At 47.5% G+C, this 20,033-nt stretch overlaps 1 protein-coding gene across 1 annotated transcript in view; it reads right to left on the bottom strand.

The window, feature by feature from the left end:
* Positions 1-18,753: 18,753 nt before the first annotated feature.
* Positions 18,754-20,033, bottom strand: part of NPC1L1 (NPC1 like intracellular cholesterol transporter 1) — a 32,985-nt gene continuing 31,705 nt past the window's right edge. The window contains exon 19 of the mRNA XM_053401275.1: positions 18,754-19,504. Coding sequence (XP_053257250.1) covers positions 19,308-19,504 — 197 coding nt within the window. The 3' untranslated portion in view covers positions 18,754-19,307. The remainder of the gene's footprint in view (positions 19,505-20,033) is intronic.

The raw sequence follows: 20,033 nt of genomic DNA, 5'->3' as shown, positions 1-20,033 counted from the left end.
ACATGGTTAAAAAACACGGATCCTCATGAATCCTAATGATTTTTGTACTAGATCAGCCCAAACTCACTGTCAAATTACACATCATGGCCAGGGGCACAGCATCCACCACAGAAATCACAGGTCCATGGCTTCCTGGCCATACCGTGGCCCAAAAACGTGGTTTTCAAGAACAGATCCTCATGGATCCTCACACTTTTTGCATTGGGGAAACCCAAAGTCACTGTCAAATCACACATCATAGCCAGGGGCACAGCCTACACCACAGAAAACTCAGATCCACTCCTGCCTGGCCATACTGTGGCCCAAAAACGTGGTTCCGAAGCACAGATCCTAATGGATCCTCATGATTTTTGCACTATATCAGCCCAAAGTCACCATCAGATCAAACATCATGGCCAGGAGCACAGCATGCAACACAAAAAACTCGGATCCACGGCTTCCTGGCCACTCCATGGCCCAAAAACGTGGTTTTCAAGCATGGATCCTCATGGATCCTCACGCTTTTTGCACTAGATCAGCGCAAAGTCACTGTCAAATCACACATGATTTGCAGGGGCACAGCTTACACCACAAAAAACTCGGATCCACGGCTTCCTGGCCACTCCATGGCCCAAAAACGTGGTTTTCAAGCACAGATCCTCATGGATCCTCACGCTTTTTGCATTGGGCCAACCCAAACTCACTGTCAAATCACACATCGTGTCCAGGGGCACAGCCTGCACCACAAAAATCACGGATCCACGGCTTCCTGGCCACTCCATGGCCCAAAAACATGGTTTTCAAGCACGGATCCTCATGGATCCTCACGCTTTTTGCATTGGGCCAACCCAAACTCACCGTCAAATCACACATCATTCCCAGGGGCACAGCATCCACCACAAAAATCACGGATCCACGGCTTCCTGGCCATACCGTGGCCCAAAAACGTGGTTTTGAAGCACGGATCCTCATGGATCCTCACGCTTTTGCATTGGGCCAACACAAACTCAATATCAAATCACATATCATAGCCACGGGCACAGCCTGCACCACAAAAAACTCGGATCCACGCCTGCCTGGCCATACCGTGGCCCAAAAACGTGGTTTTGAAGCATGGATCCTCATGATTTTTGCACAAGATCAGCCCAAAGTCATCATCAGATCAAACAACATGGCCAGGGGCACAGCATCCACCACAAAAATCACGGATCCACGGCTTCCTGGCCATACCGTGGCCCAAAAACGTGGTTCCGAACCACGGATCCTCATGGATCCTAACGCTTTTTGCATTGGGCCAACCCAAAATCACTGTCAAATCACACATCATAGCCAGGAGCACAGTCTGCACCACAAAAAACTCAGATCCACGGTTTCCTGGCCACACCATGGCCCAAAAACGTGGTTTCGAAGCATGGATCCTCACGGATCCTCACAGTTCTTGCATTGGGCCAACCCAAACGCACCGTTAAATCACACATCATGTCCAGGGGCACAGCCTGCACCATGAAAATCACGGATCCATGGCTTCCTGGCCACTCCGTGGCCCAAAAACATGGTTTTGAAGAACGGATCCTCATGGATCCTCATGATTTTTGCACAAGACCAGCCCAAAGTCACCATCAGATCAAACATCATGGCCAGGGGCACAGCATCCACCACAAAAATCATGGATCCATGGCTTCCTGGCCATACCGTGGCCCAAAAACATGGTTTTGAAGCATGGATCCTCATGGATCCTCATGATTTTTGCACAAGACCAGCCCAAAGTCACCATCAGATCAAACATCATGGCCAGGGGCACAGCATCCACCACAAAAAACTCAGATCCACGCCTGCCGGGCCATACCGTGGCTCAAAAACGTGGTACCGAAGCATGGATCCTCATGGATCCTCATGATTTTTGCACAAGACCAGCCCAAAGTCACCATCAGATCAAACACCATGGCCAGGGGCACAGCATCCACCACAAAAATCGCGGATCCATGGCTTCCTGGCCATACCGTGGCCCAAAAACTTGGTTTTGAAGCATGGATCCTCATGGATCCTCATGATTTTTGCACAAGATCAGCCCAAAGTCATCATCAGATCAAACATCATGGCCAGGGGCACAGCATCCACCACAAAAATAACAGATCCACGGCTTCCTGGCCATACCGTGGCCCAAAAACGTGGTTCCGAACCACGGATCCTCATGGATCCTCATGATTTTTGCACAAGACCAGCCCAAAGTCACCATCAGATCAATCATCATGGCCAGGGGCACAGCATCCACCACAAAAATCATGGATCCACGGCTTCCTGGCCATACTGTGGCCCAAAAACGTGGTTTTGAAGCACGGATCCTCATGGATCCTCACGCTTTTTGCATTGGGGCAACCCAAACCCACTGTCAAATCACATATCATAGCCAGGGGCACAGCCTACACCACAAAAAACTCGGATCCATGCCTGCCAGGCCATACCGTGGCCCAAAAACGTGGTACCGAAGCATGGATCCTCATGGATCCACATGATTTTTGCACAAGACCAGCCCAAAGTCACCATCAGATCAATCATCATGGCCAGGGGCACAGCATCCACCACAAAAATCACGGATCCATGGCTTCCTGGCCACTCCATGGCCAAAAACGTGGTTTTCAAGCACGGATCCTCATGGATCCTCACGCTTTTTGCACTATGTCAGCCCAAACCCACTGTCAAATCACATATCATAGCCAGGGGCACAGCCTACACCACAAAAAACTCGGATCCATGCCTGCCAGGCCATACCGTGGCCCAAAAACGTGGTACCGAAGCATGGATCCTCATGGACCCTCATGATTTTTGCACAAGACCAGCCCAAAGTCACCATCAGATCAATCATCATGGCCAGGGGCACAGCATCCACCACAAAAAACTGAGATCCACGGTCATCTGGCAACGGCATGGCCCAAAAACGTGGTTTTGAAGGTCGGATCCGCACGGATCCTAACGCTTTTTGCATTGGGCCACCCCAAATTCACTGTCATATCACACATCATATCCAGGGGCACAGCCAACACAACAAAAAACTTGGATCCACGGTTATCTGGCAACGGCATGGACCAAAAACGTGGTTTCGAAGCACGGATCCTCATGGATCCTCATTATTTTTGCACTAGATCAGCCCAAAGTCACCATCAGATCAAACATCATGGCCAGGGGCACAGCATCCACCACAAAAGTCATGGATCCATGGCTTCCTGGCCATACCGTGGCCCAAAAAAGTGGTTTTGAACGTCGGATCCTCACGGATCCTAACGCTTTTTGCATTCGGCCACCGCAAATTCACTGTCAAATAACACATCATGTCCTGGGGCACAGCCTGCACCACAGAAAACTCAGATCCACGGTTATCTGGCAACGGCATGGCCCAAAGATGTGGTTTTGAAGCACGGATCCTCATGGATCCTCACGCTTTTTGCATTGGGCCAACCCAAACTCACCGTCAGATCACACGTCATAGCCAGGGGCACAGCCTGCACCACAAAAATCACGGATCCACGGCTTCCTGGTCATACCATGGCCCAAAAACGTGGTTTTGAAGCACGGATCCTCATGGATCCTCACGCTTTTTGCATTGGGCCAAACCAAACTCACTGTCAAATCACACATCATGTCCAGGGGCACAGCTTACACCACAAAAAAACTCGGAGCCACGGCTTCCTGGCCTCTCCATGGCCCAAAAATGTGGTTTTCAAGCACGGATCCTCATGGATCCTCACGCTTTTTGCATTGGGACAACCTAAACTCACTGTCAAATCACGTATCATAGCCAGGGGCACAGCCTGCACCACAAAAATCACGGATCCACGGCTTCCTGGCCACTCCATGGCCCAAAAACGTGGTTTTCAAGCATGGATCCTCATGGATCCTCACGCTTTTTGCATTGGGCTACCCCAAACTCACCGTCAAATCACACATGATTTCCAGGGGCACAGCCTGCACCACAAAAATCACGGATCCATGGCTTCCTGGCCACTCCATGGCCCAAAAACGTGGTTTTCAAGCACAGATCCTCATGGATCCTCACGCTTTTTGCACTATATCAGCCCAAAGTCACCGTCAAATCACACATGATTTGCAGGGGCACAGCATCTACCACAAAAATCACGGATCCACGGCTTCCTGGCCACTCCATGGCCCAAAAACGTGGTTTTCAAGCACGGATCCTCATGGATCCTCACGCTTTTTGCACTAGATCAGCGCAAAGTCACTGTCAAATCACACATGATTTGCAGGGGCACAGCTTACACCACAAAAAACTCGGATCCACGGCTTCCTGGCCACTCCATGGCCCAAAAACGTGGTTTTGAAGCACGGATCCTCATGGATCCTCACGCTTTTTGCATTGGGCCAAACCAAACTCACTGTCAAATCACACATCATGTCCAGGGGCACAGCTTACACCACAAAAAAACTCGGAGCCACGGCTTCCTGGCCTCTCCATGGCCCAAAAATGTGGTTTTCAAGCACGGATCCTCATGGATCCTCACGCTTTTTGCATTGGGACAACCTAAACTCACTGTCAAATCACGTATCATAGCCAGGGGCACAGCCTGCACCACAAAAATCACGGATCCACGGCTTCCTGGCCACTCCATGGCCCAAAAACGTGGTTTTCAAGCATGGATCCTCATGGATCCTCACGCTTTTTGCATTGGGCTACCCCAAACTCACCGTCAAATCACACATGATTTCCAGGGGCACAGCCTGCACCACAAAAATCACGGATCCATGGCTTCCTGGCCACTCCATGGCCCAAAAACGTGGTTTTCAAGCACAGATCCTCATGGATCCTCACGCTTTTTGCACTATATCAGCCCAAAGTCACCGTCAAATCACACATGATTTGCAGGGGCACAGCATCTACCACAAAAATCACGGATCCACGGCTTCCTGGCCACTCCATGGCCCAAAAACGTGGTTTTCAAGCACGGATCCTCATGGATCCTCACGCTTTTTGCACTAGATCAGCGCAAAGTCACTGTCAAATCACACATGATTTGCAGGGGCACAGCTTACACCACAAAAAACTCGGATCCACGGCTTCCTGGCCACTCCATGGCCCAAAAACGTGGTTTTGAAGCACGGATCCTCATGGATCCTCACGCTTTTTGCATTGGGCCAACCCAAACTCACTGTCAAATCACACATCGTGTCCAGGGGCACAGCCTGCACCACAAAAATCACGGATCCACGGCTTCCTGGCCACTCCATGGCCCAAAAACATGGTTTTCGAAGCACGGATCCTCATGGATCCTCACGCTTTTTGCATTGGGCCAACCCAAACTCACTGTCAAATTACACATCATGGCCAGGGGCACAGCTTACACCACAAAAAACTCGGATCCACGGCTTCCTGGCCTCTCCCTGGCCCAAAAACGTGGTTTTCAAGCACGGATCCTCATGGATCCTCACGCTTTTTGCATTGGGCTACCCCAAACTCACCGTCAAATCACACATCATTCCCAGGGGCACAGCCTGCACCACAAAAAACTCGGATCCACGGCTTCCTGGCCTCTCCCTGGCCCAAAAACGTGGTTTTCAAGCACAGATCCTCATGGATCCTCACGCTTTTTGCACTATATCAGCCCAAAGTCACCGTCAAATCACACATGATTTGCAGGGGCACAGCATCTACCACAAACGCTTTTTGCATTGGGCTACCCCAAACTCACCGTCAAATCACACATCATTCCCAGGGGCACAGCCTGCACCACAAAAATCACGGATACATGGCTTCCTGGCCACTCCGTGGCCCAAAAACGTGGTTTTCAAGCACAAAGTGAGAAGTGTTTGGACAAATCACTCATTTGTACATCAGTTTCCCCATGGCACAACTGTACCTTCCCCACACTCAGTCTACAAACCATGGGACTTGTGGGTTCAGTTGGCAACATCCGTGTGTATTACTATGACATAACCACACTGAAAGGATCAAACTGGATAAATGATCGCATAATAGATGCCTTTCTTGCCTCCAGGGTGATCATGGCCAAAGAGCTAGGTCATGATGGAACAATTTTCCCACTTACCATACTTGCCACTTCATGCAGATATGTCAAAGATTGCCAGTGTAAGCTCTGAAGAACTGTTTGAGATTTGGAGTGCTAAAGAAAGATGTTTTGATTATTCCAGTAAATGACAGAGAAGTCCACTGTATACTGATAGTAATCATTTTTAAAAGGAAGACCATGTTCTATCTAGATTCCAAACATGGATTGAACCACTCTGTGATTGATGCAATAACATCCAATTACAGTTCATACAAAAGGATATGGCTGCCATTAGACCCTGGATTGCAAAAGAAATAATACAGTACTGTGGGGAAACCTTTTTTTTTTTTAAGTAATATTTATTAATAATTTCAAAATTACAAAAAAAAAAGAAAATAGAGAACAACTACAGTACATGAAAAGAGAAAAAAAAGAGAGAAAAACGCAAAAACATAAAAACCAATACAACAATACGGCAAAAAGGAAATAAAACAAAAAACACAAATCCCGGGTTACATATCTCCAACTTCCATTTGCTTGTTTCATTGACCTCCTCACACCTCCCTTTTTGTATTCTAGTTTAGTTAATTATTTCAGCAAATTCTTTCCATCTTTCTCAATTTTTGTTAAATAATTTATCTTATCAATTTAACCTATTATTTAACTCAACAGATCCTTTCCATTTTTCCCCATATTCTGTTATTCAAATTACCTTAATTTATTTAACCTTGTCTTACCATAAAACGCCTTAAGGCTTAAAACTTAATGCCCAGTTATCCATAACTCCTGATATATTCTGCTAGAGTCATATAGTTTCCTTCCAACATTTTCCCTAATATTCATTCATTTTAGGCTAATTCCCCCAATAAAAAGTTTTCTTTATAAATTTTCTTCCAATCTTCATCCAGCGTCTCTTCTTCCTGGTCCCGGGTCGTGTCAGTCCTTACTGTCCATTCCATCTAGTCCATCAACCTGGAAGTCTTATGTCCGAGGCTCTTAAGTCTCTTCCATGCCCCTTCTGCAAATCTTCTTCTTTTTGTTTATACTTGCCCTTTTCCTTGTTGATTGTTGGTCTCTTTCTTAATTTCTTCCCTTTCTCATTGGGGAGCAGATCTCTGGGGGATTCAAATCCAAAATTGTCTCCATCTCCCTTCATCAAAGCCGCCCATTCCCCAGAGTTCCACTCTCCACAGTCATCAGTGTACTCCAAAAGATATTTAAAAGCATATTTCAAAGTCTCTCCAAAGTTAAGAACCTCCTCAGCTCCAGACTCCCCCTGGCCCACTCCAACTTCAATCTTCAATGACAGCGGTTTATGCTCCTGTAGGGCCTCGGGTCTCTCCATTTGTAATGTTTGAGATGCGGCCACATCCTCCTCCATTATCTTCTGCACTTGCCCAGTCAATACAGGTTCATAGGTTGGTCCTTGAATGGTTTCTGTCTCAATATTCCCTGCTTGTCCACAGTTATTAACCACAACAGTCACCAAGTCCATTTTCTCATTCATCAAATCCATCTTTTCATGCATCTGTTCCAGCAAGGCATTTGTCTTGCATAAAGCAAGCACCCAAACTTCCTTCCTGCTCATACTTAATCAAGGTCAAACAAGTCTGGTCCCACGATCTTAATCTGACAGTTGTTGAGTCCTCAAGTAGACTGTAGCAACAATTTAACAGGCTCCCTCTAGAGGAAGCAATTTCTATTTGTATCCATTTCTTTAAGGCAAGTCCAGCAAAGGAAAATTACTTTCATTTTTCAGATATTTTGTTTCATTAGAATGCAAAAGGCAACATTGGAATCAGTTTATTTCTCTTCTTTAGTTATCTGTCAAAATATTCCATTCACAGTCAATGAACCTCTCCGATTATTTCTGTCTCTGACACCCCGTTCCTGTGGGAAAACCTATTTCGAAAGACAAGACAAATATTTTCAAGTGGAAATTGATGCTGTTCCTCCCAAAGAGACAAATCTTGAACGAGAGTTACATTACTGTGTCTCGATCATGCCCAGAGGGATGGAAGGATACACTAACCTATTGCTCAGATATTTTACCTTCCTTGTTCGAAGGCTGCTGGTCACTATGTTTCTTGAAGGAAGGGTGCAGGAGGCCCAGTGGTGACCTAACTATGGTTTACTGTGAAGGAAACTGCAAGGACTGGTACCACTGCTTTCGCATAGGCATTGATTCAAAAGATCTTCCAGAGGTTTTCGTGTGTCCAGACTGTCAATCCACTGTGGCCAAATAGATTTTGAAACTGCGAACTGTCATATTCCACAGGTTGGTATAATACAGCAAAATCCAAACATATAGTTTTCATCATCATGGCAGGGATGGTCCTTTTCCATAGAATTCTTATTTATGGAGTTAGTTTTTATATCCTGCTTTTCTCTACTTGAAGAAGTCTCAAAGTGGCTAAAAATCTCCTTTCCCTTCCACCCGCACAACAGACACCTTGTGAGGTAGGTGGGGCTGAGAGAGTTCAGAGAGAAGTGTGACTGGCCCAAGGTCACCCAGCAGCTGAATGTGGAGGAGCAGGGAAGCGAACCCAGCTCACCAGATTAGAGTCCACCCCTCTTAACCACTACACCACAGAAACGTATCTCTTAAAACTCTGGAGCAAGCTGTTCAGTTCAGCCTCGTAGTGATACTGATTTGTGGAGGGAAGGTTGGTGATGAGCAAGATCTGTTCCCATTTCCCAACACAGAGACCATAGAGCAGTTTCTTTTGGGGGCTGATCCTGCAGAGTGTTTCTGTTCAGAATTTCTGTGGCAGAAATTGGCTAAGTGCCTTTATAAACATTCAGCTTCTCAAATCGAACCCCATCATGAATCTTTCAGGTGTAGCTGTTGGAGGTGGAGGGCAGAGAAGGTGCTAGTCCTTACCTCCCTCCTCCCAGCCCCATGATCCGTTGCCCAATGGGCTGAATTTCAGGGCTTTTGCATGTAAAGGGCAAGCTTGTTCTTTACTTGTTTAGATCTTTAAACTTGGGAACAGATATTTGGCTCCATGACCACAATGACCAAAAGGGTCAGCTTCTAGATCATGATTGTACTTCCCCTACCCTCAGCCCTAACTCCGTTGAGTATTTTTTGTTATGAGACTGAGTGTTTGGGGCTGATGCCGTAGCATTCTTGTCTGGGGGCTTGATGGAAAAACAGAAAAGTGACCCTCACCTAACTCTCCAATGCCCTTCAACAAGAATGCTGTAGGAAATATTGCTAAGCCCAAAGGGAGGCAATAATTTGCTTCAGCTCACCTTGTTAATGGCAGAGCAAAAGCTATGAGTGTGTCATTCTCAATCAGTCTACTTTCAGGACTGATTTTAGAACCCTCTTATATCAGGCCACATGGTCACTGGAGGTGGCCCCATCATGCAAACATGACTATCCACACAGGGACCATCTATTTTTGTTTTTTTCTGATACTGGATTTTAAGTTACAGATACATCTTTTAAAACAGCTGTCAGTATATCACACTGTATTCCACTTGCCTTCCAAAGGAACATGTGGCTCTCCCCACATAGCGGGTTAGGTTGAGACTGCTGATCCAAAGTGATCATTAATTTTTACGGTAATTACAATCCTGCTTTCCCTTGTACCAGCTTACCTTGACTTTGGTAAGGCCTTTGAAAAGGTCCCCCATGATATTATTGCAAAACAACTAGTAAAATGTGGGCCAGACAAAGCTACTGTTAGGTGGATTTGTAATTGGTTGACGGGCTGAACCCAAAGATTGCTCATCAGTGGCTCACCTTCATCCTGGAAAAAAATGACTATTGGGGTTCCACAAGGTTCTGTCCTGGGCCTGGTGCTATTCAATATTTTTATAAATGATTTGGATGATGGAATAGAGGACGTGCTAATCAAATTTGCAAATGACTGCAAACTGGGAGGAGTTGCTAATACACCAGAGGACAGGGTCAGAATTCAAAATGACCTGAATAGCCTAGAGAGCTGGGCCAAAACCAACAATATGGAGTTCAATAGGGAGAAATGTAAGGTACTACACCTGGATAGAAAAAATGAAATGCACAGGTGGGGGACACTTGGCTTGACAACAGTACCAGTGAAAGGGATCTGGGAGTCTTAGTCGACCACAAGCTGAATATGAGTCAACAGTGTGATGTGGCAGCTAAGAACGCCAATGCAATTCTGGGCTGCATCAATAGGAGTATAGTGTCTAGATCAAGTGAAGGAATGCTACCACACTATTCTGGTTGGTCAGACCACCCCTGAAATACTGTGTCCAGTTGAAGAAGGATATTGTCAAGCTGGAACATGTCCAGAGGAGGGTGACCAAAATGTAAAAGGTCTGGAATCCAAGCCCTATGAGGAGAGAATTAGGGAGCTGGATTTGTTTAATCTAGAGAAGAGAAGATTAAGGAGTGACATGATAGCCATGTTTAAATATTTGAAGGGATGTCATGTTGAAGAGGGAGCAAGCTTGTTTTCTGCTGTTCTAGAGACTAGGATGCAGAATAATGGATTCAAACTATGGGAAAAGAGATTCCACCTGGGCGCGGTAATCCAGTCAGGGAAAAAGGGAGGCATACTATGTTTAGGGCACTGTTTCCAGCCCCTTCCCCTTTTCGGGGTGAGCATAGTGGATCCTAAAAGGGGCTGCTCAGTCATGGATACAGCTGCTGAGCTGCTCAACTGCCTCCTTCCTTGAGTCAGAACGACTGAACGCCCATGTGTCGGTTCATGACTAGGGGCTTCACATTCCTGCCCCCGTAGCCATTTAGTGATCGCCATGGGGGGAGGGTTTGGGGGGGTTGGGTTGGGTTTTTGGAAGATGCCTGTGCGTGAATTTGTTTTATGTGTGTAGATCAGTGCACACTGACCAACGCACAGTCTTCACAGTAGGGCTCTGTTCTGATGGCATGAGTAGTCACGACGAACTGGTGGATCCTATCTGCTGCAGCCTTCATCTGCCTTCACAGCCGTTGTAACACACTGCTTGTTATCACCCGTCTGTTCTGCCGTTGAGGACTTCTTGGATCATTCTTTGTCTAGCTCCTTCCCTGTTATGTACTGTTACGGAAGGGGGGGGGCATGCCTTCTTCACCTTCTTCTTCGCTACAATATATCAATTTATTTCCAATTGTCAATGTCAAAAGGGACTAAAATTTATAAAATTCATAGAAAATCAACGTGCCAATTTGCTCAATTTCTCTAGGACTCCATCACACCTCCCCTGTCCTCCATAATCCCTCAAGCAAGGTGTCAAGACCCTAATCCTGTCAAATCACTCTGCCAAGCCTTTCCTCCGGGCAATGCCAGGTGGCAGACTATGCATACATGGACCATTGTCTTCTCATCACCGGCACTCAGGATGTGCTTATCTGCGCATATCTCCAGCTCTGCATATTCCCCCCTCCCTCCTCCATATGTTAATCCGGTGTAACCCAACCTCTCCTTAATGTATTCATGATGTAATCTGTGTAACCCAACCTTTCCTTAATGTATTCATGATGTAACTGGGATGTGTTTTGCACTGTATTCTGGGACATGGGGGGAGTTTCAAAAGTTCATGTCACCCCTTTCTCGGGGTTCAATCTTGCCTTGAACCTGTTGCGCAATAAACTTGGATCTTCTGCAATTTGCTCCTGTCCGGCTGAGCTCATTTTCTTCCGCAGGGACCCACGGACTTAGTCCGATGAGCTGGGTGGCAGAGTAGCCCCGCACCCAGATTTTAGCCGTAACATGTACTAAGCTTGGATCCTAGAACAATAGGCAAGTAGGATCCTAGAATGCAAGAACTGATTGGCTTGCAGGAAAAGACCAATCAGGCTCCAGGAGGGAAGCAGAATCAGCCAGTCAGACGGGACTCATTGTGTAAATAATGTATATAAAAGCCTGAGGTTTTGGGGAAAACTCAGTCACTGTTTTACAAGCTGCAATAAAGAGCATGAAATCACTACAGGACTCTGAGCATATTTAATTTTCTTTGACCTTACCACCTTGGGTGACCCTGCTGAGAGTACAAGATTCCCAACGGCTTCGCTCACAAGGGTCATAGGAATGTGCAAGCCCACTCACCATGACAAGTGAGAGAACTGAGATAGATTGCACTGAGCCCTGGTCTCATTAGACAAAGTGTTCCACCAAAAAGGCTCTGGCTCTGGTTGAGGACAGCTGGATATGTTTTGGGCCAGGGACCACCAGTAGGTTGTTGTTAGATGAGCGTCACACTCATGGGGGTGTATTGGAAGATAATTCCCACAGATAAGAAAGGTCACAGACTGTTTAGGGCTTTAAAGATTAGCACCAAAACATTGAACCTGATTTGATACTCCACCTGGAGCCAATCCAGCTGATGAACAACCAACTGAATGTGGGCTCTCCACAAAGTCCAAGTAAGAACTCATGCATCTGCATTTTAGACCATTTGGAGTTTCTGGAGCAGTCTCAAGGGTAGCCCTGCATATCTATCTCTCTCTCTCTCTCTCTCTCTCTCTCTCTCTCTCTCTCTCTCTATTTCTCTATCTCTATCTCTATCTCTCTCTCACTCTCTCTCTCTCTCTCTATCACATTTATACCCTGCACTCCCCGGCTCAGGTGTACAGCAAGTTAAAGTAGTCTAGTAGAGTGGTGCCTCGCAAGATGAAATTAATTTGTTCCGCGAGTTTTGTCGTCTTGCGATTTTTTTCGTCTTGCGAAGCACGGTGTCGGAAAAGTTTTGGAAAAGCTTCAAAAATTACCAAAGTCTTCAAAAACCTCAAAAAAGGCTACCACACCGCGTGCTACGAGTTGCTCCTCGAAGTCAAGTCGCAACTGTATTAACGGTGTTAAGAAAAAGGAAACAAACTTGCAAGACGTTTCCGTCTTGCGAAGCAAGCCCATAGGGAAAATTGTCTTGCGAAGCAGCTCAAAAAACCAAAAACCCTTTCGTCTTCCGAGTTTTCCGTCTTGCGAGGTACCACTGTATGCAGGTGACTACTGCATGGATCACCATGGCTAGGTTGGAAAGGGACAGGTACGGTACCGATTGCCTAACCTGACATAGATTCAAAAATTCCAGTTTGGCTACATTTGTGACCAATGCCACCATAGAGACAGAAGCATCCAGGATCACACAGGGACTCCTGATGGCAGCTACAGGTGACTATTGCGCCCCATGAAGAGCTGGGAGCTGGTAAACCAAACTGAAATTATTCTGGCCCAGCCATTGGACGCCCATCTTTAAAGGATAGAGATTCAGCCGACTACGTTTCCTCCATCCCAGCACACCCACCTAAAAATTGCCCAATATATCCAGGGTAGCATCTGGCCAGGGCCATGAAGCAGTAGATCCATGATGTTTGTGGTCAGATCTGTGGTTATGTACAAGATATGTGAATAAAGGGTGAATTTGGGGTTCCCCAATGCAAAAAGTGTGATGATCCATGAGGATCCGTGCTTCAAAACCATGTTTTTGAGCCATGGAGTGGCCAGGAAGCCGTGGATCCGTTATTTTTGTGGTGGATGCTGTGCCCCTGGCCATGATGATTGATCTGATGGTGACTTTGGGCTGGTCTTGTGCAAAAATCATGAGGATCCATGAGGATCCGTGGTTCAGAACCACGTTTTTGGGCCACGGTATGGCCAGGAAGCCGTTATTTTTGTGGTGGATGCTGTGCCCCTGGCCATGATGTTTGATCTGATGATGACTTTGGGCTGATCTTCTGCAAAAATCATGAGGATCCATGAGGATCCATGCTTCAAAACCACGTTTTTGGGCCACGGTATGGCCAGGAAGCCATGGATCCGTGATTTTTGTGGTGGATGCTGTGCCCCTGGCCATGATGTTTGATCTGATGGTGACTTTGGGCTGGTCTTGTGCAAAAATCATGAGGATCCATGAGGATCCATGCTTCGGTACCACGTTTTTGAGCCACGGTATGGCCCGGCAGGCGTGGATCCGAGTTTTTTGTGGTGTAGGCTGTGCCCCTGGCTATGATATGTGATTTGACAGTGGGTTTGGGCTGACATAGTGCAAAAAGCGTGAGGATCCATGAGGATCCGTGCTTGAAAACCACGTTATTGGCCATGGAGTGGCCAGGAAGCCATGGATCCGTGATTTTTGTGGTGCAGGCTGTGCCCCTGGGAATGATGTGTGATTTGACGGTGAGTTTGGGTTGGCCCAATGCAAAAAGCGTGAGGATCCATGAGGATCCGTGCTTGAAAACCACGTTTTTGGGCCATGGAGAGGCCAGGAAGCCGTGGATCCGTGATTTTTGTTGTGGATGCTGTGCCCCTGGACATGATATGTGATTTGACAGTGAGTTTGGGTTGGCCCAATGCAAAAAGCGTGAGGATCCATGAGGATCCGTGCTTGAAAACCACGTTTTTGGGCCACGGAGTGGCCAGGAAGCCATGTATCCGTGATTTTTGTGGTGCAGGCTGTGCCCCTGGGAATGATGTGTGATTTGACAGTGAGTTTGGGGTAGCCCAATGCAAAAAGCGTGAGGATCCATGAGGATCCGTGCTTGAAAACATGTTTTTGGGCCACGGTATGGCCAGGAAGCCGTGGATCCGAGTTTTTTGTGGTGTAAGCTGTGCCCCTGGCCATGATGTGTAATTTGACAGTGAGTTTGGGTTGGCCCAATGCAAAAAGCGTGAGGATCCATGAGGATCCGTGCTTGAAAACCACGTTTTTGGGCCATGCCACTGCCAGATAACCGTGGATCTGTGATTTTTGTGGTGCAGGCTGTGCCCCTGCAAATCATGTGTGATTTGACGGTGACTTTGGGCTGATATAGTGCAAAAAGCGTGAGGATCCATGAGGATCCGTGCTTGAAAACCACGTTTTTGGGCCATGGAGTGGCCAGGAAGCCATGGATCCGTGATTTTTGTGGTGCAGGCTGTGCCCCTGGAAATCATGTGTGATTTGACGGTGAGTTTGGGGTAGCCCAATGCAAAAAGCGTGAGGATCCATGAGGATCCGTGCTTGAAAACCACGTTTTTGGGCCATGGAGTGGCCAGGAAGCCGTGGATCCGTGATTTTTGTGGTGCAGGCTGTGCCCCTGGCTATGATATGTGATTTGACAGTGAGTTTGGGTTGTCCCAATGCAAAAAGCGTGAGGTTCCATGAGGATCCGTGCTTGAAAACCACGTTTTTGGGCCATGGAGTGGCCAGGAAGCCGTGGCTCTGAGTTTTTTGTGGTGGATGCTGTGCCCCTGGACATGATGTGTGATTTGACAGTGAGTTTCGGTTGGCCCAATGCAAAAAGCGTGAGAATCCATGAGGATCCGTGCTTGAAAACCACGTTTTTGGGCCATGGAGTGTCCAGGAAGCCGTGGATCTGAGTTTTTTGTGGTGTAAGCTGTGCCCCTGGCCATGATGTGTGATTTGACAGTGAGTTTGGGTTGGCCCAATGCAAAAAGCGTGAGGATCCATGAGGATCCGTGCTTGAAAACCACGTTTTTGGGCCATGGAGTGGCCAGGAAGCCGTGGATCCGTGTTTTTTGTGGTGCAGGCTGTGCCTCCGGACATGATGTGTGATTTGACGGTGAGTTTGGGTTGGCCCAATGCAAAAAGCGTGAGGATCCATGAGGATCCGTGCTTGAAAACCACGTTTTTGGGCCATGGAGTGGCCAGGAAGCCGTGGATCCGTGTTTTTTGTGGTGCAGGCTGTGCCTCCGGACATGATGTGTGATTTGACGGTGAGTTTGGGTTGGCCCGATGCAAAAAGCGTGTGGATCCATGAAGATCCGTGCTTGAAAACCACGTTTTTGGGCCACGGTTTTGCCAGGAAGCCGTGGATCCGTGATTTTTGTGGTGGATGCTGTGCCCATGGCCATGATCTTTGATCTGATGGTGAGTTTGGGCTGATCTAGTGGAAAAATCATGAGGATCCATGAGGATCCGTGTTTTTTAACCATGTTTTTGCGCCCCTGCGCCCCCCCGAAACAGTGGATGCATGATTTTTTTGATGCTTTCTACAGAGTAAGACATGGTCTACAGTATCATGGTGGTTTTATTTAATTTGAATGAAAAAATCATATGAATTCATGAGGATCCGTGTAGATCCGCCTTTTACGTTTTTCCGTTCCTCCTTTCCCCCCTCCCCATGAGTCACTTCCAGGAGACAAAGGGGAGTTTGCAGTTTCCTGCCCCCAGAGGGAAGATCTGATCATTGTCCTTTGTTTCAGTCGGTGCTGAATCCACTCCTATATGCAACTTCTTTGTGACCTTGATGGTCTTCTGTCTGGGATCATCAGGGTTGGCATAGCAACTGGGCAGGGCTCCTGTGGATGTGCTGAGACGGTGAAGGGATTATGGCTGACCAGGACCAAGCCACCCCCCTTTGATAGTTCTTGTCATATGGAGTAAAATAAAATGGAACAGTGCAAATCCGATGTATGGTTGATTTTCTATGAATTTATAACAGAAATGTGGCGTATGTAGTGTGTGAGAAGTTTGTACAAACAGAATGATTGGGGTGGGGGGGTTCCTGCTACACTTGGAATCACAGAATTACATAGTTGGAAGGGACTGTGAGGGTCATCTAGTCCAACCCCCTGCAATGCGGGAATGTTTTGCCCAACTTGCCCAACCCATGACCTTGAGATTAAGAGTCCCGTGTTCTACAGACTGAGCTATCAGTTGTTAAAACAAGAGGGGAAAGGTCGTGTAATTTTCTCAATTGGAATTCTTGTATGGGTAAAGAACATAAGAAGAGCCTCCTGGATCAGGCCAAAGTCCAGCGTCCGGTTGTCACAGTGGCCAACCAGATGCCTGTGGAGAATCTCATAAGCAGGACCCGAGCACAAGAACGCTCTCCGCAACTGGGATTCAGAAGCATTCTTTCTGCCTCCGACTGTCAAAGTAGAGCATAGCTGTGGCAGCTAGTACCCATTGATGGCCCTCTCCTCCCTGAATTTGTCCAGTCCTCTTTGGAAGCCATCCAGGTTGGTGGCCATCACTCCCTCCTGTGGCAGTGAGTTCCATAGTTTAACTGCACTGCATGAAGGACGTTCTCTTATCTGTTTTGCTTCTTCCAGCATTCAGTTTCATTGGATGTCCGTGGGTTTTAGTGTTATGAGTTTCATATTCATCTTTATGCCCCCTGTAGCAGGAACCCCCCCACCCCAATCATTCTGTTTGTACAAACTTCACACACTCACACACTACATACGCCACATTTCTGTTATAAATTCATAGAAAATCAAGCATACATCGGATTTGCACTGTTCCATTTTATTTTACTCCATATGACAAGAACTATCAAAGGGGGGTGGCTTGGTCCTGGTCAGCCATAATCCCTTCACCGTCTCAGCACATCCACAGGAGCCCTGCCCAGTTGCTATGCCAACCCTGATGATCCCACACAGAAGACAATCAAGATCACAAAGAAGTTGCATATGGGAGTGGATTCAGCATGGACTGAAACAAAGGACAATGATCAGATCTTCCCTCTGGGGGCAGGAAACTGCAAACTCCCCTTTGTCTCCTGGAAGTGACTCATGGGGAGGGGGGAAAGGAGGAACTAGCCAGGTGACAAGACACTCAGGTTACCACCAACTCCTCCCTCAACCCCTCCTTTCTGTAATGTATGCATGATGTTTCTGGGGGTGGGCTTGACCTAGAGGAGGGGAATTTCAAAAAGTTTTTATAAGACCTTGCACACTATTTTTCGGGGGTCTTTCCTCTCTCTTGCAAGTGAGGGGAACACCCTGTTGCAACAGTTCAATAAAGGCCAAGCCTACAGGCTGCTGTTTTGCTCCAAGTTATCCTGGTTGGTGTCTTTACTTTTTGTCCAAGGGAGCCCTCGGATTTTTCCGGTAACACCGTGTTCTACAGACTGAGCTATCAGTTGTTAAAACAAGAGGGAAAAGGTTGTGTAATTTTCTCAACTGGAATTCTTGTATGGGTAAAGAACATAAGAAGAGCCTCCTGGATCAGGCCAAAGTCCAGCGTCCGGTTGTCACAGTGGCCAACCAGATGCCTGTGGAGAATCTCATAAGCAGGACCCGAGCACAAGAACGCTCTCCACAACTGGGATTCAGAAGCATTCTTTCTGCCTCCGACTGTCAAAGTAGAGCATAGCTGTGGCAGCTAGTACCCATTGATGGCCCTCTCCTCCCTGAATTTGTCCAGTCCTCTTTGGAAGCCATCCAGGTTGGTGGCCGTCACTCCCTCCTGTGGCAGTGAGTTCCATAGTTTAACTGCACTGCATGAAGGACTTTCTCTTATCTGTTTTGCTTCTTCCAGCATTCAGTTTCATTGGATGTCCGTGGGTTTTAGTGTTATGAGTTTCATATTCATCTTTATGCCCCCCCCCCTCAGATGTAAGATGGGGCAGCTGCTGAGTGCCGGCCTGGTGGTAGCATATGTTCTGTCCCCAGGCCCAGACCGGGGGGGGGGGCATATGGGACACTTGGCCCAGGCCTCCGATTCCAAAGGGGGCCTCGGTCAGCATATTCACAATTGCTAGGAAAGCATATTTAAATGTAAATACTTCAAATAATCCTTTTCCCTATGTATTTTTAAAAAGCACTATTGCACTCGTCGCAACCCCAGAGTCGGTCACAATTGGACCTAATGATCAGGGGTCCCTTTACCTTTATTCGGTAGGTTGGCACCAGAGAGTGGCTTCAATAGGAAGGGGTCAAAAACGGGTGTTGGGGGTGGGCCATTATAATTCCCCCTCCCGCCTAGAGCCACAGCTCTGCAATCCTGTGCAACCTCTGAAGCCCCATCGTTTGAGGGAAGGGCAGCTTTGACCAAGAGACAAAGCACCAGAGAATTGCCGAGGAACACAAAGAAATGTGTTTGTGCTGCTTTTGATCTTTATTCAATTTCCACCCAATCTTTCGCACACGGAACTCAAGGGAACGTCCATGGGGTTCTCAGACAGGCCCCAACCACCAGAAGCGCAGAAGCATTGGCAAGGCGGCCCCATCGCACATCTGTCCCAGTCTTATGTCCTGGTTCTCCTTCCTCTTCAGAGGAGCATCTTGTGGAGGAAGAAACACCTGGAATCACATCCTCCACCAGGCTGGTGGCTGCAGAAAGTGGGGGACCACAGGCGACCAGTTTGTGGGGTCCTCCAGCTCTTCTTGGTTGGCTGGGACAAGGCCAGAAGTCTGGTTTACAAATCTACCCACATTCGGCAGATTCTTGCAGTTAGGAACCAGGTTCTTACAGATAACACTGTACTGTTGCCCTCTTGCTCACAGGGATGCGGGCTGGAGAATAATTACTATTTGGGGTGTGCGCACAATCACGCACACACACGGCACTTGCTTGCGGGGGCTGCTGTGGTTGCTCCCCGCACTGGCCAGCATCCTTGCTTCCCCAGAGCCTCTGTCCTGTGTCTGCCTAGAGGCCCATTCCTTCTGGGTAGCTGCCACCCACTCCTTCAGATCCCTCCTGCTTGGGCCTGTCCTTTGGAGCTTCGCAGCAGCCACTAAAGGCTTGGTTCTGGATCCCGTTGCTACTTTCAAGAGCAAGGCTGTTGGCGATGACCAGGCTGCTTTTTGTCTTCTGCTGCACATTCAAGTGGATGCTATCAGGCCCTAGTGGGGTGGGAGAAAAAGAGGTAAAGTCAACCACTAGACTCCTTAACCTCACATGAAGCACCCACACCACATGGCAGCCATTCTGGAGGACAGTTGCTGTCTCGGTCAAGGAGCATGCACAGCAACAATGCCCACTTACACCACAAAGAACTCATAACCCACCTGCTTTCAGCAGCCAGAAACATCATAACCAGACACTGTAGAGACCTGTCAGAAGTAAGCCTGGACCAATGGTACTAAATAGTATGGGAAACAGCCTTACTAGAAAAATTAACCAATAAACTGAAACTGACACGGGGACAAACAGAAGAAGACGCCTTTACCCTGGTATGGTTCCCCTTTATCACATACACAGCCCAACAAGACAATGACAATAATCCACTAACAGCATGCAAATCAATATGGCTAACCTGATCCAAAACACCCACCCACCCCTAGTGGGGTGGGGTGGGGACAAAAAGAGGTAAAGTCAACCACCAGGCTCCCTAACTTCACACGAAGCACCCACACCTACATGGCAAAACAT

Source organism: Podarcis raffonei, chromosome 8 (assembly GCF_027172205.1).
Source record: "Podarcis raffonei isolate rPodRaf1 chromosome 8, rPodRaf1.pri, whole genome shotgun sequence".
NCBI classification, from domain to species: Eukaryota; Metazoa; Chordata; class Lepidosauria; order Squamata; family Lacertidae; genus Podarcis; species Podarcis raffonei.
Note: the sequence above shows the minus strand (reverse complement) of the source record. Positions and strands in the feature narration are given on the sequence as shown.